Source organism: Peromyscus leucopus, chromosome 14 (assembly GCF_004664715.2).
Source record: "Peromyscus leucopus breed LL Stock chromosome 14, UCI_PerLeu_2.1, whole genome shotgun sequence".
NCBI lineage: Eukaryota > Metazoa > Chordata > Mammalia > Rodentia > Cricetidae > Peromyscus > Peromyscus leucopus.
In genome coordinates this window covers 65727056-65752173 of record NC_051075.1, presented here as the reverse complement: position 1 = coordinate 65752173, position 25118 = coordinate 65727056, and the positions used below count along the sequence as shown (strand labels likewise).

The 25118-nt window shown below is 36.7% G+C and overlaps 1 protein-coding gene across 8 annotated transcripts in view; it reads left to right on the top strand.

Annotated features, from left to right (window-relative positions):
* Nucleotides 1-25118, top strand: part of Eml5 (EMAP like 5) — a 109600-nt gene that overhangs the window by 6197 nt on the left and 78285 nt on the right. For all 8 annotated transcript variants that reach the window (XR_005092780.1, XR_005092781.1, XM_028886584.2 and 5 more), the window contains exons 2-6: nucleotides 7477-7636; nucleotides 13570-13668; nucleotides 15811-15879; nucleotides 22559-22744; nucleotides 24472-24607. Coding sequence is in view for 6 of the 8 variants with exons in the window: in XM_028886584.2 (XP_028742417.1) it covers nucleotides 7477-7636; nucleotides 13570-13668; nucleotides 15811-15879; nucleotides 22559-22744; nucleotides 24472-24607 (650 nt within the window). In the remaining 2 variants the exon portion in view is untranslated. The remainder of the gene's footprint in view (nucleotides 1-7476; nucleotides 7637-13569; nucleotides 13669-15810; nucleotides 15880-22558; nucleotides 22745-24471; nucleotides 24608-25118) is intronic.

Here is a 25118-nt window from a genome sequence, read left to right as displayed (position 1 = left end):
GATGAAAAATGAAATAAGAAAAATGTGGCCAGAGGAGCAGAAGGGAAAGTGAAGAGTGTGGGGACATTAAGATAGGACCAAGCCTGCTTCCCATTAGTGAAGATGTTAGCTGTCTTGTGGTTATTACATTACAGTTATAAGACCTGCCCAGGAGACCATTATGTCCAAATGATCAGGGGAAAGGAGGTCCAGGAAGAAGTCAAAATGGGTTGTTATTAATACATAATACAGCACCCCTTAGGATATTCCAGCAGCTCCTATTTACTTTGTTATAAAACAAACCACCAAACAATGGCATGTGGCTGGTAGCCCTGGAGTCTTAATACTCACAGTGTGGTCTTCAGATTAGCAATAGGAACATTACCTGAAAACTTCAGAGAAATGCAGATTTTTATGTCTTACATTTGTGACTCAGCTTTCCGTAATTGTGATACAGTACCTGGGAAAGGGACTTAAAAGGAGAAAAATCTATATTTTCGCTTATGGTTTTCAGAGATTTCAGTTGAAATTTGAGTGTCTTTTGTTGCTAAGGGCCTGAGGCAAGGCGGAATATCATAGGGCAGTGCAAATGGCAGAGGAGACTGCTGACTTCAGGACAGCCAGGAAGGGGTAGAGAGGGAGGGGAAGAGGACCAGCAGAAGGAAGAGGCGAATGAGCAAAGGAGAGCCAGGGAAGGGAGGGAAAAATGATCTGGAAATTGTGTACTAACTACACTTCCGAACTAAAGGAGACATTCATTCTCCTTCCCATTATATTGAATCTATGTCTTTACATCCTCTGTCAGGACACTGCTGCCCCCAGTGTGGAAAGCTGTATTTCATACTCATTTTAGTACATGAGAGGGGATGCTATTCTAGATTATTCACTTGTGACCTTTGTGGTACCTGCAGTCTTGAGCAGTTGAGGTCACACTACATGTAACATATAGATTGTTTTTTCCTTAATATTATAACAGAAGCTTTTCCTAATATTATGGGAAAACCCCATACTTTTAGTTGGTGTTAAAGTTTTTGCTATTATTATTGTTATTATTATTATTATTTTGGTTTTTCGAGACAGGGTTTCTCTGTGCAGTTTTGCGCCTTTCCTGGAACTCACTTGGTAGACCAGGCTGGCCTCGAACTCACAGAGATCTGCCTGCCTCTGCCTCCCGAGTGCCGGGACTAAAGGCGTGCGCCACCACTGTCCGGCAAAGTTTTTGCTATTATAAAGGATGGAAAGAAAGCATTTTCTTAAGGGTTGTTCATTTGTTGAGGATTGTTTTATTCAAAATTTTGTTTTAACTTTAGCAGCTTCTTTGGAAATCTAGTTAACAAATATTGATTGAATGACTACATGTGCTGATCATTGCTTTAGATGCTTAGGGTTCAAAATGAAGGAAAAAAATTTGTGTGTGTGTGTGTGTGTGTGTGTGTGTGTGTGTGTGTGTGTAAAATCTCTGCCCTCTTGGATGGCATATAGATTTTAATGGGAAGAGTTAGATCATATATATACAATAGTAATTTTAGATACTTGATAATTCCTATAAATACATTAGGATAATGTATAGAATTTATTGAAATCACCATGAGTATTTAGAGAAAGCTTCTCAGCGCAAAATACGTTTGACCTAAAGGATAAACGAGGCATTGATTTTGGAGATCATTCTAGACAAAAACTTTAAAAGCACAATTTTCTTCACTTTTTTTTATGAGACAGAAAGGTGTAGTGGCTAGAGTGAACAAGAGGGAAAATGGTGCAGGTTAAGGTTTGAGAACATTCTGAGAGATTCCATCCAGATAGGATTTTATTCTAGATCAATGGGGAGCTGTTAGAGAGTTTTAACCAAGTGACTGGTAAGGTCAAATTTATGTTGCTTTGGAAGGTTACTCTGGGGTCGTTCAGATGGCTCAGCAGGTACAGACAGGTGCTTGCCATACAAGCCTGCTGGCCTGAGTTTGATCCCCAGAACCCTCATGACAGTGGAAGTAGAGAACAGGCTTCACAAAGTTGTCCTCTTGTTTTCACATACACTCTGTTGCTTGCTCTACTCCCAGTAAAATAAATGAAATAAAAGTTTTTATTTTGTCTTTGCTTGTTTGTTTTTTAAAATCATTCTGGCTGTATTGAGGGAAGTATAAAAGGGAGCAATAAAGAAAAGGTGAGTGGTCAGAAGACTACTGAAGTAGTCCTGGTATAAGAATAATTCTGGCCTGAATGAAGATTACAGAGACAAGATAAGAGTGATGATAGAGGGAAGAAGAGGTTAATAGAATTATGTGCTAACTACAAAAGAAGTAGTGAGTAATAAATTCTTGATCCAAGCAGTACAGTGCTTGAGGCTTTAGCTAGAGTGATAAGACAAGAGAAGGAAATAAAAGGAATACAAGTAGGAAAAAGAAGACAAAGTATCCCTTTGTTTGCAGATGGTCATTCTATACATGAAAGATCCTAAAGACTCCACCAAAAACCTTTTAGAACTGAGAGATACTTTTATCAAAGTGACAAAATACAAAATTAACACATAATAATCAGTAGCCTTCTTATATACAGATGATGAACATACAAACATACTGAAAAAAATTAAGGAAATGATCCCATTCAACATACACACACAGATATACATCAACAAACAAACAAACAAACAAACACCCCCCCCACAAAACCCAAAAAATAACAAAACAACAAAAAACCCACACAAACAAATAAACCAAAAAAAAAAAAAATCCCTTTTCTAGGAACCAGCCTAACCAAGGAAATGAAAGACTTCTACAATGATAACTTTAAGACACTGAAGAAAGAAACTGAGAAATATCTCACAAGATGGAAAGACACCCCATGATCATGAATTGGCAGAGTTAATATTGTGATAATGGTCATCCTAGTAAGAGCACTCTACAGATTTGAGCACCCCAATCAAAAGGTCTGGACATAGGAAAAAACATTTGTGCAGATGTACAAAAGACAAAGAGTAGCCAAAGCAATCTTGAACAAAAAGAATACTGAAGGAGGCATCACTATACCTAGTTTTAAATTGTATTACAGAGACATGGTAATAGAAATAGCATTGTACTGGGCCAAAACCAGACATACAGATCAGCATAGCTATGGCTACTGGATCTTTGACAGAGATGCCAAAAACACACATTGGAGGAATGATGGCATCTTAAACAAGTGGCACTGGTCAACCTAGATTTCAGTATTCAGAAAAATGGGACTAGATCCTCACCTTCAATCTTCATAAAGCACAGCTTCAAATGGATAAAGGACCTTAATATAAGAACTAATACCCGAAAATTGCTAGATGACTAAGTAGGGAGGTACACTTCCACTTACAGCATAGGTAAGGACTTTCTAAATAGGATTCGGGTAGTTTAGGAATAAGATCAACAATCGACAAATGAGAGCTCATGAAACTAAAACAACTTGTTTACAACAAGAAAATGGTTCATCAAGAGAAGAGGCAGACCATAGAATGGGAGAAAATCTTTACTAGCTATACAGTTGATAGAGGATTAATATCTAGAATATACAGATAACTAAACAACAACATCAATAAAACTAAATCACCAAGGAAACAAAACAACTCAGTTTCTAAAATGGGCTGTGGAATTGAACAGAGCATTAAAAGAAAAAAAAAACATACAAATGGCTACTAAACACTTTAAAAGGTGTTCAACATCCTTAGCCATCAGTGAAATATAGATTAAAACAATGGTAAGTTTTCACTACCATGCATGGCTTCCCTCTTGTTGAACAGACCTTAAGTCCAATTAGAGAGCTGTTGGTTACTGCCAACATATATGTGCCACTATTGCCATGCTGGTTATTGTGGTTCATAGCTGTCATAGCTAAGTAGAACTATTGGTTGCTTGCCTCTCTTAGAAACATTCCAAGTGCCTTCTGGTACCATGAAAGCTATTACTAATGAAGGAGGCTTCCAGGTCAGACCTAGCTCAGGTCCTCTGGGTTTTGTGTCCAAAGTATAAGTAGGGACTTGCCTTCCATTTATAGGAGGCAACCAAGTACAACAACAATGGCTCTAATGTTTTGAGAGTCTCTTAGACAGCTCTGACCAACAACTCAAAAGGGGGCTTCTATATCAGAGAGGCTGTACCTATGAAGTCTTATCAATGTGCGTGGCTGCCTACACAAGACTTGAACAAGGATGGCATCAATGGGCATGCTAATATGGAAGGGGGAAAGCCTGCAGGGTCTCAATCCTAGACAGAGGACTGTGGAAACTGGGAAATTCTAAGAGAGGGAGAAATGGTTTTCCCCAGGGAAGAGCTTCCCAATTGGTTATCCTATACCAAGTGGTCAGCCCTGAGATCATATACATATAGGCAACATTATACAGACTGAGAAGGTTGTATTTATGTACTTAGGAAGTATATTTAATAACAAAGAAAAATGGCCATGAATTGAGAGGAGAGGAGAGGAGAAGGAGAGGAGAGGAGAGGAGAGGAGAGGAGAGAGAGAGAGAGAGAGAGAGAGAGAGAAGAGAGAGAGAGAGAGAGAGAGAGAGAGAGAGAGAGAGAGAGAGAGAGAGCACAAGAGGGTGCATTGGAGGGGTTGGAAGAAAGAAAGGAATAGGAGGGAAATAATGCATTTATATTATAATTTAAAATATAAAATTATTTTAAAAAACTACTTTAAGATTCCATCTTTATCTATCCAAAATGGCTAAGATTAAAGAAGAAGAACAAGAAAAATAAATGACAACAAATGCTGGTATGGATGTGACAAAAGGGGAACTCTTTGACATTGTTATAGTGCTAGATCCTGCTTATAGGGGCCATTCTTACTCAAACTCCACACTATGTATGGAGGTAACCAACCACCCTCTTGATTGGATTTGAGGCCTGCTCCACAGGAGGGAGTTCATGCCTGATACTGTAGACATGGTCAAAACTCATGGCCAGGGAAGTTATAGGCTCTTTTGGAGAACCCATTGATACTGGAGGAAAGGGAGGAGTGCTGTTTAATGCCTTTTCTGGACATGGCATGGTTCTTTGTTGTATGGCATTTCCCTCGGAATTGAAACATTCCTTCTGGGAGGGAAGGGGAGGCTCATGAGACTTAAATAAATAGTCATAAGTCTGGGGGAACATAAACTTGGAAGATTCTTGAAGGCCCCTTGTCAGAGTATAAAAAGGAGAGAAAGACTGATGGAGGAGGAGACTGACTAGCTGAGCTCAGGGGAGAGTCTCAGACTGGCCACTGCTGCTGCAAGCTGTATAGAGAGCTCCAAGATTGTAGCCTTTGTGAGTTGTCACCTGTGTTGGGGTGGGCTTCTCAGTGATGCAGCTGCTTTCCACTCATCCTTGTTCCACGTGACTCCTTACTCGTACTCTTGTTAGTGATCCAATAAAAACTTGGGTTCACTAAGTTGGGCATTGGCATGATCTTTACTTTGGTCTGTCATGGGTTCCTTTTTGGGGGTGAATAGATGCTTGTATGTTGTGTTTCCCCAAGAAAAGTCTGTCACACAAGTGTTGCTTATTTCAGACATTTCATGTAAATGAATCCATAGAATGTGTGGCCCTTATGTATATATTTTTTCCGTGTAGTGTTAAAATTCAGAGTTCGTCTCTGTTGCAACATGCTATTAGCACTTTATTTCTTTTTTCTCCATTCAGTGGATGAACATTTGAGCTGTCACTTTTTGCTGTTATGAATAATTTTGGCATCAACATTTGTGTACAAATCTTGTGTGGACATATGTTTTTACTCCTTTTAGGAATGTATCTAGAAATAGAATTGCCACATCCTATAGTAACTCTGCTAAACGGTTGTTCAAACTGGCTCTATAATTTTACAGTCCCCCAAATAATATTTGAAGGATCCGATTTTCTATATTATTTTTATTTCATTATGACTGGTACTTTGAGAGGGATTCTGTTGATCTTAGATCAATTTAAGAAGCATTGCCATCTTGAGACTATTACACTCTATCAAGCGTAGACCTGCTGTGATTTTTCTATTTAGACCTTTTAAAATGGTTTGCAGTCGGGCTTCTAGATTTCAGTCTAGAAGGAATAACTGCCTTAAGTTTATTATGATATTTGCTCTTGTTGGTGCTTCTGTAATCTGAATTTTCTTGATTGTGTGTGTGTTCTCTGCTGTGGAAATGCATTTCAATGTCTGTGTTTAAAAGGCAAATCTGATATTTTAAACTTACTTGTAGAGACATTTATCAAGTAGAATTTTATTGTTGTTCTCTGCTTCTGTTGTATTGTTACAAATATTGTTATCTAAAAAAATATTAAAAAAAAGATAAAAAAAAAAAATAAATTTAATACATTAAGATAAAATTTATTTGATTAACAAAAAAAAGCATAAAAAAAAAGAAAAATAAAAGAAGAAAAAAAAAAAAAAAAGATTCTGAAGATGTTAAGTCAGGCAGAGCACAGTTAGAGACATTGGATGAATAGAAGTAGTTGAAAACAAGAAGTGAGGAATTGGGAGTGAGATAGCTTGTTTTTGTTCTTGATCTACATGGACCTTCGTAGTTTATTTTATTATAAGTTTTGATTCTCTCAGCTTCTGCTGATGTATGTGCATAGACCTTACTAATTATTAGGTTTTTGTTTTACCCTTAAAGATCTGTTGACCACTTTGTGTAAATTCCATGTCACATTGCTGTTTTTTATAATGAGATTTGTAATTTATTACTGTTACAGTGTAAGCGTTACCAAATGTCACTTTGGACATTAAGATTTAGCCAATTTTTTCCATTTTATTGTATGTATAATATGGTTAACAATGTACATTTGCATGCACATGTTTGTGGGTGCACATGTTTGGGTGCATGTGCCTATAGGTATGAGTGCATGCCTGAGATTGATGCTGGGAATCATCCTCGATTGCCCTAGTACCTTCTTCGGTGAGGCGAGGACTCTCAGTCACACCTAGAGCTCTCTGATAGAGCTATTTCTTGTTAACAAGCTTACCTTGGGGATCCTCTGCTCTCCGAGGTTGGAATTACAAGTGGTCTCTCATGTCCACATGGTATTTAGTGGGCTCCAGGAGTATGAGCTCCAGTCTTCATGTTCTCATGGCAAGTGCTTAAACATGGAGCCAACCCCTAGATATAGTCCAATATTAGTCAATAAAAGGAATGGTATGATAGCATAGAAGACTTGCAACATGAATACCAAATGAAAAAATGGCATGTGATAGATAGGTTGCTACAAATTTGCTGTAATTCTGTTGATCTTTTTTAAGATCTCTTTTCTTGAGAAGTTTATGCACACTATATGGAGTTTATGAAGGCTATAATTAATTAGTTTATCATTAACTTTATAAAGTATATTATTAAGTATTCTTAGCAAGAATTTTTATGGAAATTGTTTATAAATACCAATTATTTAAGATGAACAAAGTCTAATGTTGATATTAGATGTAAATACAAATATCTATATCAAACGCTATAAAAGTTTGGTAAGCAATTTTCAAGTCTTATTGTTTACTTATTTATTCTTTATTTTTTAGTCTTGCACTGCATCCTGAGCGAGTGTTGGTAGCAACAGGACAAGTTGGGAAAGAACCTTACATCTGTGTTTGGGATTCTTACACTGTTCAGACCGTGTCTGTTCTGAAGGATGTTCATACACATGGTATAGCTTGTTTAGCATTCGACTTAGATGGACAGGTATGTGATAATTTTCCTCCTTTTTTAAATCAATTTTTGTTTTTAAATACTTGCTATAAGAAATCATTATATTTATAATATAGAATTGAAAAACAATTGATTAAAAAGTATTTGACGCTTTATCCACACAGGAGCAGAGCAGGGATCTCTATGAGTTCGAGCAGCTGACTACAAGTGAGTAGAAAGGCAAAGCTAACAGAAAATTGAAAAAAAAAAAAAAAAAAAAAAAAGTATTTGTTTATCCAAAGGTGATAAAGTATAAATGAGATGGGTGGATAACATAGCTAACAAAAATAAAAACAACAAGGGGTATTGATTTCATCATTACAAAGAACTTTCTCAGTCAAAATGTTCTAAAAGCCAAAGAAACTCTCATCCAATGGAGTATTACCTGGTTGTTACAGAAAATCTTATCTGTAACTATTTTCCAAGTAAGGTTATTAAGGAAGTGCATATGGAAGTTACCTTAGAAAAATTAAGTTTCTGTGAGTAGACCTGTATATATTTTAATTTTCAGTTACTTTAAAGTTTTTCTTTTGTTATTATGTTTTATTGAAAATGAGACAATATCTATGAGTTACTTTTATACAAAATCAAAGGTTAAAACAATGACATAATTATCACCTCACTGGATGATTGCTTTCCAAATTATCCTCTAACAAGCCAAGACTTTTTGTAGTTCTGTATAGAAGCTGTTATGACTAAAACATATTTTTAAAGTGCTATGGTTAATTTGTAGTTGTTAAATATTTTGAGTTTAAATTAGATTTTAAAATAATTTTAAGATACAGAAAATTTTATTTACTTGTTTTTTATTATTGTTGTGGATCTAGATTCTAGATCTAGATTGTAGTATGTTGTATCCTAGAGAAAATGATAGTCAGTAGATACCTTATAATTTTCCCCAAGGCATAACACCTTTGAGTCCTGCAGTCTGTGACTTGTAGCTGTAAATTTCTCTGGTCCTACCCGGCCCCACAGTCCCATGTTTCCCTGGTCCCACCCAGCCCCACAGTCCTGCAGCCACTTATAAAATAATCACTCAGAGGCTTAATATTAATGGCAAATTATATAGCCTATGGGTCAGGCTTCTTGTTACCTAGCTATTATAAGTTAACTCAACCCATTTCTATTGATCTTTATGTTGCCATGTGGCTGTGGCGTTACCAGTCTGTTGGCATCTTGTTGCTCCTTTGGCTGCAGGCTGGCATCTCCTCGACTCTATCCTTCCTCTCCTCTTCAGTTTGAATGTACCACCTTATCTATCTAACCTTATCCTGCCCTGCCAAACGGCCAATGCAGCTTTATTTATTAACCGATCAGAGCAACACATATTTACAGCATACAGAAAGATATCCTACAGCAGTGACTTTCTGGTAAGGAATCTGTGAAGACTTCACTGGAGCCTCTGAAAAATGTGCTTTTAAGTTTCATGGTGATTAGCAATTATGAAAACTCAATTTGTCTCCTATATTTGCTAGTATCTTTCAAGTCCTTTATGTCTTATCAGAATTTCATTTTCCTTCTTAAAAGAAAGAATATCTTTCTTACACCAAAGGAGTATAAAGCATTATTAAACAAATCTACAAAACTAGCTTAAAATTCCTTTACACATAAGGTTTTTTGAAATTTAAGATGTTTTTAACTGAAAAAGTCTAAGTATCCTTTAGATATAGATGATTTTGTCTTCATTTTTAAAGTTCCCCTTTATTTATAATATATCACATTGCTTAGATGTATTTATAGTATATATTGCATTGCCGAGATGTCCCTCCCATGGTGTTTAGTGCTTGGAAGCCCTTTACCGTGCTTACTTTGAGCAGGTTCCATGAGAAATCATGGATACTTGTATTTTATCATCATGTCTTCATGAGGGCATGTTATTAAAATTTAAACTTAGAAAACCATAGAGATATGGAGTACATACTATGTGCCTGGCCTTTTCCTAAGCCTGCATTATTTCATTTAATCCTCATGACAACCCTATGAAATAGATTCTGTTATTATCTCTACTTTGCAGAAAAAGAAACTGAGATTGAGAAAGGTTAAATAACTTGTCCCAGGTTAACAGCTAGTGAATGGAACTAGAGCAGGAACCAGGTCTCACACTTCAAAGCTCATGCTTCTAACAGCAATGCTTTACTGCCTCCCAAACATGTTAACTTAGGAAGTAGTTGTTTATATATCAAAAGGAATTCATCCTTTGAAGAGTACAGTTAATGTAAGGAACTACTAGAAATTGAAGATAAGAAAATTATTTTAATGTCATAATTTGTAAAATATATTTGAGCAAATATACCCATTTATATAACTCCTTATAAGCTATTGAGTAGGAAATATTGTCTAACATTTTCATTTTCTGCTAGATTTGAAAGCATATATGTGATAATTTAGGATTTATCCAATTAGCGAGTTTCCTACCAGGTAGTAATGCTAAATGTTCTTTTCCTTAAGACTTTCTACTAAGTGAGCTGAACACACATATTAATACTAATAACCTGTCTTCTTGAGGATAATTAAGGCCTGAAAAGTCTATTCATAGAAATCTGTAATAAACAGGGCCTGGTTTCATACAGCAGTTGGAAGGAGGTAGAGGTTAACTTACCCTATAATTTATCTAAAAAAAAACCCCTCATATTATAAAACCGTAGTGTTCATTCTCTTAAAAATCGTGTTTGTGTTTGTGCATGCGTGTATGTGCACATGTGCATGTGTGTGCAGATATACGTGCCTGTCCAGGCACTTGTAGATGCCAGAAGTCAACACTGGGAAGTCTTCCTCTACTGTTCCTGCCACCTTATGTTTTGAGGCGGGTCTCTGACTAAACCTAGAGCCCAAGTCTTCAGCTATGCCAACTGTTAAGCTAAGGAGAGCCCAGATCCACCCATGTCTGCCTCACAGCACTGAGGTTACAGATCCATGCCTGAGTGCTCAGCTTTCAATGTTGGTGCTGGGCATGTGAACCCACGTCCTCAGGCTTATGCAGCAAGCATGTCACCCACTGTGGCATCTCTCCAGCCCACAATTTTTTCTAACAAAAACATAAAGTAGAGTTCAAACTGCTTATTTCTAGAATGAGCCAAGAATAAAGTGATTTTTAAGTCTAGTTTTGTGAAAAGCCCACAGAGCTGGCACTGAAATAAAATGTATCAATTCACCTTTGTAAAATTTGTTAATTCTTACAGAATGTACAATGAAACTAAACAACCCTGCATACTAGATCTGAGCCCATTCAGTTTAAATCATAATTCTCCCCAGGTGAAGCAGTTCTAACTGGGCACTAGGGGACATTTTCATTTGAACAGAGGACATGGATTTGTAAAGCTAATTATGGCTTATGGTAAATAGTGTTGATGAAGATATCAAACATTTATGCAACATTAACCATATGCAGATACTCTTCTAACCCTTTATATATGATATGTTAATGTCCATATTATCTTTACGAAGTACTTTAATCATCTCCATTTAACAGGTAAGGACAATAGGTACAGAGAGGTTTTTAGGTAAATGCCCATTTCTCCTATGTAGTAGAGCATGGTGTTCAAACTTGCCGTCGATTTGTGTGCCAAATCAAGTGCTAGTAAAATTTTTATAACATCATGTAGTTATTATTTTAAGCTTTGTGGCCCGTATGGTCTTTATTGTAGCTAGTGATATCTTATTTTTTGAGTTAAGGCCTGTCATTGAACCTGGAGCTGACTTATTTGGCTAGACTAGCTAGCCAGAAAGCCCAGAGATTCCCTCTCTGCCTCCTTGGCATGGGGTTAGCAGGTGTATACTGCCATACACTGATTGTTTTCTCTGGGGTGGTGCTGGGGACCAAACTCAGGTCTTCATGCTATGCAAGTATCACTTTACCTACTGAACCATCGCCCTAGCCTGGCACTTTCACTTTCACAGACAGCATCTTCTTATTTTAAATATCTTCATAATTTTTGGATTTATTTCTGTTGACTGACACCCTCCCACAATTGTTTCTTCATCCGCTAATAATTTTTGTTAGATACTGGATATTGTGTATGTTATATAGTTCTTAAAATAATTTATTATGTTGGCCCCTTTAAAACATTTGAACATTGTTTGATGGACCATTACATTTCTCATTCCTTGTGAAAAGCCAATTTTTAAACATTTTACAGTGGAAAGTTGGGGAGACCTATAGTAACTTTGCTTCTGGGGTGACTGTTTTAACTTCTCTGCTAAGGTATGACTGTCCTGGGGCCTTTAATTAACCCATGGAGTTCACAGACATGCCTCCATTGTAGCTATTGGGAATTTGAGATAGTACTGACCACTTATGTTCTTAAAACTGTTTGCCTTTAGTTCCCTATTAATTGTTCTTTTTCTGGAATTTCTTCTTTTCATTGTCTGAAGGTTATTGCCCTATACACAGGAAGAATGGTGTTCTCAACTCTCACCTGTAGACAGATTTTCTTCAGCTTTATCTGTGCCTATTCTAGCCATCTTGGCCTCTGAACCCCAGGCTCTTGACAGTTGAAATAAACAAATCTGTTGGTTGCTAAAGGACTCTGCCTTTATGTGCCACAATGTAGAAATTGTCTTCTAAGTTCTCAACTTAAGCGGTTGTAGAACTCACTTTATTTCTTCCCTCTTTGATGATCACAGTGCCTTGCTTACTGTGAAAATGTTTGTTTCATATGTTTTTGTACAGTTTGCTGTATGCCATAGCAGTGGTCAAGTTCAGACCCTGGTGTTCCTTCTTGGCTAGAATTCCATCTTCCATGTTTCTTACCTCGTTCCTTTTTTCAGTCTTATTAACTCCTGTCAAACTGTATCCTCTCATCTCTTCTAATTTATTGAACTCTTTCACTGAGTTTTTAAGCTTCATCTAGCTTTCACTTCAAGAAGTCCTGTGTTTCTTTATATATCTTTGAATATTTTTTATAGTTTATTATTCCTTGCCCTTATGAAGGTGTTTTGAAGCCTTAATTTTATTTCTGGATATGTTAAGCTTATTTTATATTGTTTATCTCATTCCAGTGTTATATATTTTGTTAATTGTTGGGACTTGCTTATCTTCACTTATGGTTACATTTCCCTGTGTTTGAATGTCTGGTTTGTTTTTACTCTGTAGCTTATTTTTATTTGAATGTCTACCTGTAGGATTTCTTTGAAGGATGGATTAAAAATTGCATTTCTCTACATTGGATTTATATTCCCTGTACCATGCTACTGAAATTTCTCAAAAACACACCAGACCTTAGAAACTCTCTGAAAGGAATTTCCAGGTTCAGGTTCATGACCAATGTAAACTTATGTTACACAACAACAAGAAAGCTGATTCTGCTTTCCGATGTTCAGGGAGATTTTTTTTTTTCTTCCACAATTGCCCCTTTTTTAAAGAAGGAATTGCTTCTTGTTGTTCTCTGTTCTGAGGAATTTATTCCTCTAGTCAAAGGCTGCAGTTCCAATCTCCATCTTGAATAGATTCCTTAGACTTTCTCTCTTATTCTTCTTTAGCCCTCAGTAAAACAGACAGACAAACAAACAAACAAACAAACAAACCCAAAGAACTGAGGTAACCAGGCTTCATTTGACACATTCATAGTAAATGAATCCTTCCCCCCTGATTCTCACCTAGGATCCTGTGTTTTGTTGTCAGTTTTTCATTTTCCGACAGTGCAACAGTGATTTAAAAGATGTGTATAGTTTCCCTAGAAGTTTTAGCATGTGGCTAGAGTTTGATTAGGATGCTTCCTGGATAGTCATAGAACCAACAGTCTTTCTTTTTACTTAATAGGAAAAACTAAATGATGTACAAATATAAATGGGATGAATACATTGATATGCCTGAAACGGTGCCTGAAATATGTTTTGATGTTATAAGTAGAATTTATTTGCCATTTATAATGTGGTAGTTATTTGAATTGTCTTTTCATTCCCTCCCGAATTTCTTGGACAAAATCCAGCGCTTGGTTTCGGTTGGACTCGATTCAAAGAATGCAGTTTGTGTTTGGGATTGGAAAAGGGGGAGAATGTTGTCCATGGCTCCTGGTCATACTGACAGAGTGAGTACCTCCTTTGGGTTTTCTAATGAACACTGGGAAGGGAAATTCTGGTAGAGAGTGCAGTGGTTTTCTTCTGTGTCTTGTCATTGTCACATGCCATAGGTAAATACACTTGTACACCTTGTGAAAAACTGGTAGTTATAGAGGAGAGGAAAGGGTGGGAAGGGAAATGTGTAATGCATTTTATAGATGATAGAATTTTCAAAAACCAAGTATAGTTACAGTTCAACAATTCTGTAAACATACTAAGTACCGTGGGTGTGTATACTTTAAATGAAGAATTTTGTTTGGGTTTTGTTTTTTGTTTTTCCAAGACAGGGTTTCTCTGTGTAGTTTTGGTGCCTGTCCTAGAACTCACTTTGTAGACCATGCTGGCCTTGAACTCACAGAGATCCAGCCTGCCTCTGCCTCCTAAGTGCTGGGATTAAAGATGTGCACCATCTCCACCTGGCTAAATGAGGAACTTTATGATATATGAAATATTAATAAAAACTCTTACAGTAAAGTTAAAATGACCCCATTGTAAATACCCCTAAAATCTTAGGTTGTGGGCCTTCGGTTGTTGATGGCTCAGCAAGTTAAGGTGCCTTTATACACATGCACATAAATAAATAAAAATCTAATAAATCTGAGATTGCAGATCTACCATAGGAGTAAAACACATGATCCACTGTGTACAGCATTAGTTTGAAGCTTATCTGCATGCTTGCCTCATTAAAAAATCATGAATTTTTCATTTTTAAACAGTTTTATTAAAATATAATAATTATTAAAGGACTGCAGATATTTAATTTGTACTATTTGAAGAGTTGTCTATATGAAAACATAAATTATTCACATATCAACTTTAAAATTATAGGTCTGTTTAGTTTGGTTAACAGTATGTTGCATATGTATTATAGTTAAGGGGGAAGTGATCTTGCTTGTGTAAATGTAAAACTATGCATTCCTTGTGTAAATTTAAAATTATGCTAGGAATGTTGCTGTGTGGAAGAGTACTTGCCTAGCATGACCAAGGCTGTTTGATCCCAACTCTGTAATAAATAAATAAATAAATAAATAAATAAATAAATAAATAAATAAATAAATAAATGTTTAGAGACTTAACATTTTTTATTTTGGAAACTTCTGAAAAAAAATATGTTTTAGATATATTAAATTAGATTAATGTTAAGAATACTTTGTAGCTGGGCAGTGGTGGCGCAAGCCTTTAATCCCAGCACTCAGGAGGCAAAGGCAGAGGCAGGGTATCTCTGTTAGTTCAAGGACAATCTGGTCTACAGAGTGAGTTCCAGGAGGACCAGGGCTACACAGAGAAACACTGTCTCAAAAAAGAAACAAGCAAACAAACAAACAAAAAAAGGAATACTTTGTAATCAGGATTTTGTTTCTTTGGGTTTTTGTTGTTTGTTTTTGTTGCTTTTAAAACAGGGTCTCTGTGTAGCCCTGGTGTACTGTAACTCACTATGTAGAACAGGCTGCCCTCAAATCCACAGAGGTCTGCCTGCTTTGCACCCCCCATCCCCAGTGCTGGGATTAAAGATATGCTCCACCATGCCTGGCCTTGTAATCAAGTTTTTAATTAAATCTGGAATATTAGATATGGATAAAAGCATAGGAACTCTAAAATTTAAGACTGTGTAAATTCATTCTTTTTACCTATAAACAATGAGAAAGTTAAAAAATAAAGGATAGAAATTGCTGTGAAATGAATGTTTGGATCTTTTATTAAAGTAGTTTCGATTAAATATGTAGAACGTATTCTATATATCTCAGTATATGAGTATTCCATTTAGAATTTTGCCTCTGTAAAAATTCTCAGGCATCTACCCCATGCCTATTGAACTGTTCACATTACTTACTTGGGTCCAAGTAGTCTTTCAAATTAAATATATGTGTTACATTTTACTCTATTAGTTGCTCTGTAAAGTTAGTCAAAACTAAAAAATTGCTTTTATTCCTTATCACACTTATTTTTTTCTTATAAGATTTTGAAATGCATGTTCTTTTTTTCTTATAAGACTTTGAAATGCATGAGACTGCTACAATTTCTGATAGGTAAGGGTTTAGCCCCATTCATTGTTTGGGCAGGATTCTTAAGAGATGCCGAGTATTCTAACCATTATTTTGATTTATTTACAGATATTTGATATATCTTGGGATTTGTACCAGCCAAATAAACTTGTCAGCTGTGGTGTAAAACATATCAAGGTACAAGAAGGTTCATTCTTCTATAGCAGTCATTTTATGTGTTCTGTTGCTACATATATATCACATCATTAGCCACTTAGGATAGTTACAGAATTCTAACAAGACTTGTTTTAAAATGTTAAGTTTTAATACTTACGTCTAGTCTAGCAAGTGCTTAATGTATAGTTATTTTGAGACATTATAAGGGTATACGTTTTTAAAGGGAAGTAATGAGCCACTCCCTATTAGGAGACATAGTCTAGCAAGATAGACTCTACTGTGCTCATCTTGTTTCTTCATATTTCACTTGCAAAATAAGATGCAAAAATAGGAAATCAAACACAAGAGGTTTTTATCTGCAGAGATAGCTCATAGAAGCAACATGGATACCACTACTGTCACTTAACCTGTGGGAGTCATTTAACCATGGTCAGGTTTTTTCCCACATTTTGAAGCTATGACAGTTCTTACCATCCTCAGAGTTGATGATTTAAAAAGCAGCATATGTTCAAATGCTTTTCACAGTACCCAGCTAGGATTATCTTCCTTCTTCTATAGTTGCTATTTGAAGGGACTTCCACCTTGATAGTTACTGTGCTTTTGCTTGTGAAAGCTCTAAATTTTGTTTTTCTGTATTTAGATTTTGAAGCCTATAAACTCAGTGGTGATGCTCCTTTTTTATTTTTATTTTTTTTTTTAACGGAAAACAGTTTCTTTTCTTATACAATATATCCTGGTTAGAGTTCTTCCTCCCAGTACCTCCCCACCCCCTCTCCCTCCAGATCCACTCCCTTTCTGTCTCTCATTAGAAAAGAACAGACCTCCAAGAGATGACAACCATACATTATGTTTATAGTTAGTTTTAAATCACTGGTGCAAATGCTGAATACTTGTTTCTCTTCTACCGTCTTATATAATTGCTCCTGAAACAGTTAATTCTTAGTGAGTAAGCATCTGTGTTCTGACATTCTTATCTGTTTGCCTTCCTCCACTTGCTCCCAAGGCTTTAGGCATATATTTTAAGCACTGTGAAGATAGATATTTTGTCTTTTTATCTAAGATGATTCTTGATACAATATTTTATATATATATGTATATATACACTAACTTATTAGACATGTTAAAAATGTCTAATAAGTAGTTGGCAAATTAATAATAAAGAGATCTTACTGATGATTGATTTATGTTGTAAATAATGCTAAGACTTTTAAAAAATTAATTTATTTATTTTTCTCTCATATATTATATCCCATCCACAGTTTCCCCTTCCTCCCTCCTCCCGGTCCTTCCTTCTTCCAGTTCCTCCCCTACATCTGCTCTCCTCCAGATCCACTCCTCTTCCATTTCCCTTCAGGAAAGAGCAGGCCTCCCAGGGAGATCAACCAAACATGACATCACAAGTTACAATTAGACTAGGCACATCCCCTCATATCAAGGCTGGATAGGGCAACCCAGTTGAAGGAAAAGGGTCCTAAAAGCAGGCTAGTGAGTCAGAAACAGCTCCCACTCCTGCTGTTAGGAGTCCTACAAGAACACCAAGCTATACAACTGTAACATACATGCAGAGGGCCTAGGTCAGACACATACAGGCTCCCCGATTGTTGCTCTTATCCCTGTGAACCCCTATGAGCCCTGGTTAGTTAGTTCTGTGGACTGTGTTCTCTGGTGTCCTTTACCCCTCTGGCTCCTGCAATCCTTCCTGTCCCTCTTCCTCAGCATTCCCTGAGCTCTGCCTAATGTTTGGCTGTGGGTCTCTGCATTGACTCCCATCAGTTGCTGGATGAGGCTTCTCTGATGACCATTGTGCTAGGCTCCAGTCTATGAGTATAGCAGAATATCATTAATAATCATTTCATTGACCCTGTGTGTGGGGGCGGGGTGTGTGTGTGCGTGCCAGTCATGTTTGGTTCTATCCTAGGTCTCTGGGCTATCCAGCCCCTGGTTCCTGGCCTTCCAGGCAGTTTCAGGTGTGGGCTTCCTCTTGTGGTATGGGTCTCAAGTTGGACTAGTTATTGGTTGGCCACTCCCACAAGTTCTGCACCACTTTTACCCCAGCACATCTTGCAGGCAGGACAAATTGTAGGTTGAAGGTTTTATGGCTGGATTGGTATCCCAGTACCTCTACTGGAGGCCTTGCTTGATTATAGAAGATGGTTGGTTTAGGCTCCATATCCCCCATTACTAGAAGTCTTCCCTAGGATCACCATCATAGATTCCAGGGAGTTTCCACTGCACTAGATTTCTACCTCACTCTGAAATGCTCCCCAATTCCAGTCATCTCTCCCAGTGCTCTCTCCCTTCATGTCTAACCCCCCAACACCTGATCCCTTATGTTCCCATCCCCACCTGCCTCCAGTCAGCCTGTAAAATCTATTCCATTTCCCCTTCCCAGGGAGATCAGTGTGCTGCCCCCTGCCCCCGCAACCCTCCATGTTATTTAGGCTTTCTGGGCCTGGGAACTGCAGCATGGTGTCCTTTACAGCTAATGTCCATTTATAAGTCAGCACATGCATGTTTTTCTTTCTGGTCTGGGTTACCTCACTCAGGATGATTTTTTCTAGTTCCACCCATTTGCCTGTGAATTTTTAACAGATGAGTAATACTCCATTGTGTAAATGTACCGCATTTTCTTTATCCATTCTTCAGGTGTGAGATATCTAGGTTGTTTCTGGTTATTGTGAATAAAGCCAGTATGAACATAGTTGAACAAGTGTCCTTGTGGTATGATAGTGCATCCTTTGGATATATGCCCAAGAGTAATATAACTGGGTCTTGAGGTAGATTGATTCCCAGTTGTCTGAGAAACCACCATATTGGTTTCCAAAGTGGCTGTACAAGTTTGCACTCCTGCCAGCAATGGAGAAGTACTCCCCTTACTTTATATCCTCTCCAGCAAGACCTGTCACTTGTGTTTTTGATCTTAGCCATTCTTACAGGTGTAAGATGGAATCTCAGAGTTGTTTTTGATTTGCATTTCCCTGATGGCTAAAAATGTTGAACATTTCCTTAAGTGTTTCTTGGCTATTTGAGATTCCTCTGTTGAGAATTTTCTGTTTAGATCTGTACCCCATTTTTAATTGGATTATTTGATTTGTTTATGTCTAATTTTTTGAGTTCTTAGATATTTTGGATATTAGTCCTCTGTCAGATGTGGAGGTGGTGAAATTTTTCCCATTTTGTAGGATGCCATTTTATCCTATTGATGGTGTCCTTTGCCTTACAGAAGCTTTTCAGTTTCATGAGGTCCCATTTATTAATTGTTGATCTTAGTGCCTACACTATTGGTGTTCTGTTCAAGAAGTCATCTACTGTGCCAATGTGTTCAAGGCTATTTCCCCTTTTCTCTTCTGTCAGGTTCAGTGTATCTGGTTTTATGTTGAGGTCTTTGATCCATTTGGACTCAAGTTTTGTGCAGGGTGATAAATATGGATCTATTTGCATTCTTCTATATGTTGACATCTAGTTAGACCAGCACCATTTGTTGAAGATGCTTCTTTGTAAAAAATGTTCATAAGTATGTGGATTTATGTCTGAGTCTTCTATTCAATTCCATTGATCAACCTTTCTGCTTTTATGCCAATACCATATGGTTTTTATTACTATAACTCTGTAGTAAAGCTTGAAATCAGGGATGATGATACCTTTGGGAGTTCTTTTATCATATAGGATTATTGTAGCTATATTGTTTTTGTTTGTTTGTTTTTCCCATATGAAGTTGAATATTGTTCATTCCAGGTCTATAAAGAATTGTGCTGGAATTTTGATGGAATTGGGTTCAATCTGTAGATTGCTTTTGGTAGGATGACTGCTTTTACTATGCTAATCCTACTGATCCATGAGCATGGGTAATCTTTCCATCATAGTGCCCCAGATTTCCTGGATGTTTTGTGTCAGGAATTTTTTAGATTTAGCATTTTCTCTGACCAATGTATCTTTTTATTCTATCGTATCTTCAATGCCTGACATTCTATCTTCTATCTCTTGTATTGTTTTGGTGTTGAGTCTGTGCTTACCTAGATTTTCCATTTCCAGAATTCTCTACAGCTAAAACTTTTTATTTTCAGTTTTTTAAGAGCTAATGTGCTGAGACCAAACTATATTATGAATTACATTTCTTTTCCTTTGGTAGTGACAATGAGTAGTAAGGTGGTATTTGTGTGCCAGCAGTACATTCGAGGAAACGAAGTGCCAAAGATGATTTAAAATTGCACTGCCTAGTACAGTAGTCACTAGGACATGCAGGAATTCAAACTCAAATGAGATGAAATTTAAAATCCATTTCTTCAGTTATTAGCCACACTTCAAAAACCACATGTTTCTGGAGTTTATCATTTTGGAAATCATATATATATATGTGTGTGTGTGTATGTGTGTGTGTATTACAATATATATTTATCCATATATACACACATATGTGTAGAGAAGGGGGAAAGAAATTTCCATTTCACTGAGATTCTATTTGACAGTACTGATCTGGATTCTAGGACAGAAAGGCTAGCTCCTGCTGAGTCTCAAAAGCATTTGGAAGCCTAGACTTCATTCCTCAAAGACTGTATTTCATTTCATCTCAGTGGGTGTTCAGGAATTGTAAATCTCCCCAGGTGATTCTAATTTGAAGTCAAAATTAAGAATCACTGAGCAGGAAGAAAATAATAGCATCAAATTGGGACTGGGTAAAAGAGCAAGACCAACTATTCTTGTGAATATAAATTATGGATGGTGCTTTTAGGTTTAGAAGTTATAAATTTTCACACATTAAAGTACTCATTAGTTATGTGACTGGATAAGTATCATGAGTTTTAGTTCTGTGAGGCTTGAGACTTTAAAATTTAAGGATATAATATTAAAATTACATTAAATGGTAATTTACTTCTTTTTTTTTTCCTTTTCTTCCCCTGAGACAGGGTTTCTCTGTGTAGTTTTGCACCTTTCCTGGAACTCACTCTGTAGCTCAAGCTGGCCTTGAACTCACAGAGGTCTGACTGCCTCTGCCTCCTGAGTGCTGGGATTAAAGGTGTGCACCACCACCACCACCACCACCACCACCACCACCACCACCACCACCACCACCACCACCCAGTGGTAATTTAATTTTTATAAAATAATATTCTAGGGACCCAATTTCTTTATTTAGAACTATTTTATGTGTAGATCCCTGCCCTGCCACATTCAGATTGTTTTCTCTGTGCAAAGGATGAACATTTGTTGAACACTGTATAAGAAAACAAAGCTGGCTGTGACGACTCATGCTTGAATCTATCTTCTCCCAAGGATGAACTAGTCGTTTCTAGTGGGTATCTTATTTTTAAGCTTTACAAACAAAGCTGTCACTCATCTTGAGACTACCCATGAAAACAACATATATTCTTCCCTTTTCTCCTCTTCCTGACCTTAATTGTTGGTATCAGATTTGACATAAGATTTTCTCTGCCTTTCTGCACTGGAGATTGAAGCCAGGGCCTTGCACACACTAGGCAAATTACCTTCTACTGAGCTGTATTCCCAGGCTTTGTCTTTGGTTTCATTCCTAATTCACTCTCAACTTTTAACCCAAATTGCATGTAGATTTTTAAAAAACCCAATAACTTCTCTGCTCTCCCTCTCTGCTGTGCTCCCCCACCATCTTTATCTCTCTCCAGGCCTGGCTCTCTTCTTTCCCCTCCCTCCTCCTTTCCCTCCAAATAAAGCTCTGAAAACAAAAAGAAAAAAGAAAAGAAAAAGAAAACAACAACAGAGCCTTATTGAAATATAAGATTCTTTTTATTAGTTCTTTGAGAATTTTATGTAGATATACCACAGTGTATCTTGATCATGTTCACTCTCACTCCTCTCCCTAACTTCTCCCAGATTTATTCTCCATCACTCCAACTCCTCTCACTTAGAAAGTGGTTGGTTAACTCCATAACACCCATGACACTATTGCACTCACGGCATGACCAAGGCATGCTGGTCATTATTATAATCATGGGGTTCACCTCAGGGTAAGACTGTTAGGTGGCTTTTTCCTCCCAACCAGTTGTGCAACACTTTCTGATGCCATGAAAGGTAGCAAGCAGGGAAAAATCTTTCTGGTTAGTTCTAACCTGATTACTCTGGGATCTGTGTCCAGCAATAGGGTCTTGCCATCAAGTTCTGGTGGGCAACCAGAAGTGGTGGAAGTAGCCTATATTGTTTAGGAGTATCTAGGACACATTACACTAATACACTAACAGCTTGAGAACAATTATTCTTGGCACTGGTCTTTTTATTTGGCATCCTGTGCCATCTATGAGGAGCATTATCCTTTTTGTAGGGTAACTCCCATTTAATTCTTTTATGAAAACACACACACACTTAAAAGACCCATAAAATAGTAGGTTTCCATATGGCTTTTTACCTCCTTCAAATTAGTTAATCCTCCCCCACCTATTCCTTTGCCCTCCACTCCCATCCCTCTCCCCACTTAAATAAGCTTTAAAGAAAATGTTAGCTCAGATTCCTGCCTCTTACAGATAAAGACTGAAACTAGTGACTAATCTGTTCTAACAGCTTGTGTCAGCATTAGAATGAGCATGTGAACTCTGAATGTTATTTTACCATAAGGAAACTACTTTAGGTAATTTCTAGTCTGCTGCCATAGTATAGCACCGAATTACTGAAACTATTTTACTTGGTTTTATAAGCATTATTTGGTAATATGTTTATACTGTATACATTTTAGTTCTGGAGTTTGTGTGGAAATGCTCTGACCCCCAAACGAGGAGTTTTTGGTAAAACAGGTGATCTGCAGACAATATTGTGCCTAGCCTGCGCTCGGGATGAATTAACATATTCTGGTGCACTCAATGGGGATATATATGTTTGGAAAGGAATCAATCTTATACGAACAATACAAGGAGCCCATACTGTAAGTATATGTATTAATATTGTAAAGACTTTTACATGTTTACCACTTAACTTTCTTAGAACAAGCTATGTAATATAGCCTGTTGCCAGTTAGTTCAGTTTCTTGAAAAATGCTATTTTAACAGTTTGTTTTTAAGACTTCAATTAAGAACCATGTAATTAGACTCATACATATTTATTAACTTAGCATAATTATCATCTTGCTAAAACCATTGCTGTAACAGTGTCAGACTAGTGGTGAGTAGAGTTTGTTGACTTTAGCCATAGAGTTTTCTAGATTAGCTTTAGTAAAATAAAGCCAGTGTTGTTAGGGCCAACTTAACCAGTAGACAAGTTGGGAACATGTAGGAAAAAAAAAAAAAAAAAGCCATAGTCTCATTAAGCCAGGAAAGAAAGGATTTAATATTTTCAATTGATTAAGTTATTTTTTATTTACTTTGTGCATGTGAGTGTTTTGCTTGTGTGTATCTGTGCACCATGTGTGTGTGCTTGGTACCTTTGGAGGCCAGAAGAGGGTATAGGATCCCCTGACACAGGAGTTACACACTGTTGTGAGCGTCCATGTGGCTACTAGGAATTGAACCTAGGTCCTCTGGAAGACCAGTCAAACATCTTAACCACTGAGCCATCTTTCTAGCCATTGGGATTTTTTTTTTTAATTTGTGATATTGTCATAAAATTAAGTCAGAAAACTGTATTGTTACAACTTTTGTGTGGTTTTAAATTCAAGCTATTCATCAGTTGAATCATGTCTCCTCAAACAGTGAAGGGGGTTAGTTAGCATGGAGAGATTATGAAAAGTGCTGATGTGCTAAAGAACCAACTGACTTGCTGTAAACAAAGTGTCTGGAAACAAAAATATTTTTTTTTTCACAAAAGGTGTGGTAATTCATATGACAACCTCTAGTATATAAAAAACACTAGTTTTTCCCCCTATTTTTTCAATATAGAATATAAAGTGTAAATTTTTGCTTATCTTCTAGAAGAAAAATGTTAACTTTGAATTGTCACTTTTTATTAATCACCCTTTTTGTCTTTCCCTCTTGTTTGGTTGGTTGTATTAAGGTTTTTTTGTTCATTTGTATATTAGAGATATGTAGTATTTCAATGTGTGCATTGCAGCTAAGGGCCAGGGATGTAGCTCAGGGATAGAATGTTCATCCAGTGTTGTAGTGTCCTGGGTTCAATCCTAGGACTGCACATACATGCACAGAAAAGGAAAAGTTCTTCCTTTATGGTTTATAGTTTTCTTTATCATGTATGAAAAGGTCTATAACTCAATCACATGAGTACTGTGATTTTTTACACTTATTTATTACATTTAGAGTTTTGTCTTCTAGAATTCATTTTATATACAGTATAATGTTTAACTTTTTTGTGTTATGTACATATCACTAGATTATGCCTTAGTTACATATTGACTTTCTAATGATGTGTTATATTTTCGGTGTGTTTTGGCATGTTTATTTATTTATGTTTTAGAAGAAAATATTGCTGAGTGGTTTTTTACCTTTATTTAGTAGATGTTCCCCTGCCCCGAAACAGGGTTTCTCTGTGTAGCCCTGGCTGTCCTGGAACTTGCTCTGTAGACCAGGCTGGGCTTGAACTAGAGATTCACCTGCCTCTGGCTCCCAAGTGCTGGGATTAAAGGTGTGCGCCACCACCGCCAGGCCTAGTCGGTGTTCTTAAGAAGTTTATGTTGCTAAGTTGTTTTCTGCCTTCACCTAGGCGGGAATTTTTAGTATGAATGCTTGTGAAGAAGGCTTTGCTACTGGTGGCAGAGATGGCTGTATTCGTCTTTGGGATTTAACTTTTAAACCAATTACTGTGATTGACCTCAGGGAAACAGAACAGGGATACAAAGGTAATAATAAACTGAATGTTTTACTCTAAGCATATTGTGAATGAACCAATGGTTGTCTTCTAGCACACACACACACATTTTTATATATTCCACCTGGAGGACTTTTGTTGATAGTTGTGCTTACCATCATGACAAAGGATCTTTTGTGTGTCTAATGTCTGCTGTAATGAGACCAACAGAGATATCTGATAGACATTTACTTTTTTAACTGTGGATTTTGAAAATATTTTACTACTACAATGCTAAATAAAACTATTTGCCAAATAATTGCACAACCAAAATATATTGGGAATTGGTAAACTTCTGATAATAATGGTTGAAGTCAATTTTCTTTAATCAGAATTTACTTTTTCAGTAATTAGGGGACTTAAAAAAGACATAATAGAATAGATTCTCAGTGTAACATAATAGTAACATATTAGTAACTAATATGTCATTGAATTATAAGACTAAGATTGGAAATAACATATTTAGATAATATTTACTTAAAATATTATTTAAATAATATTGT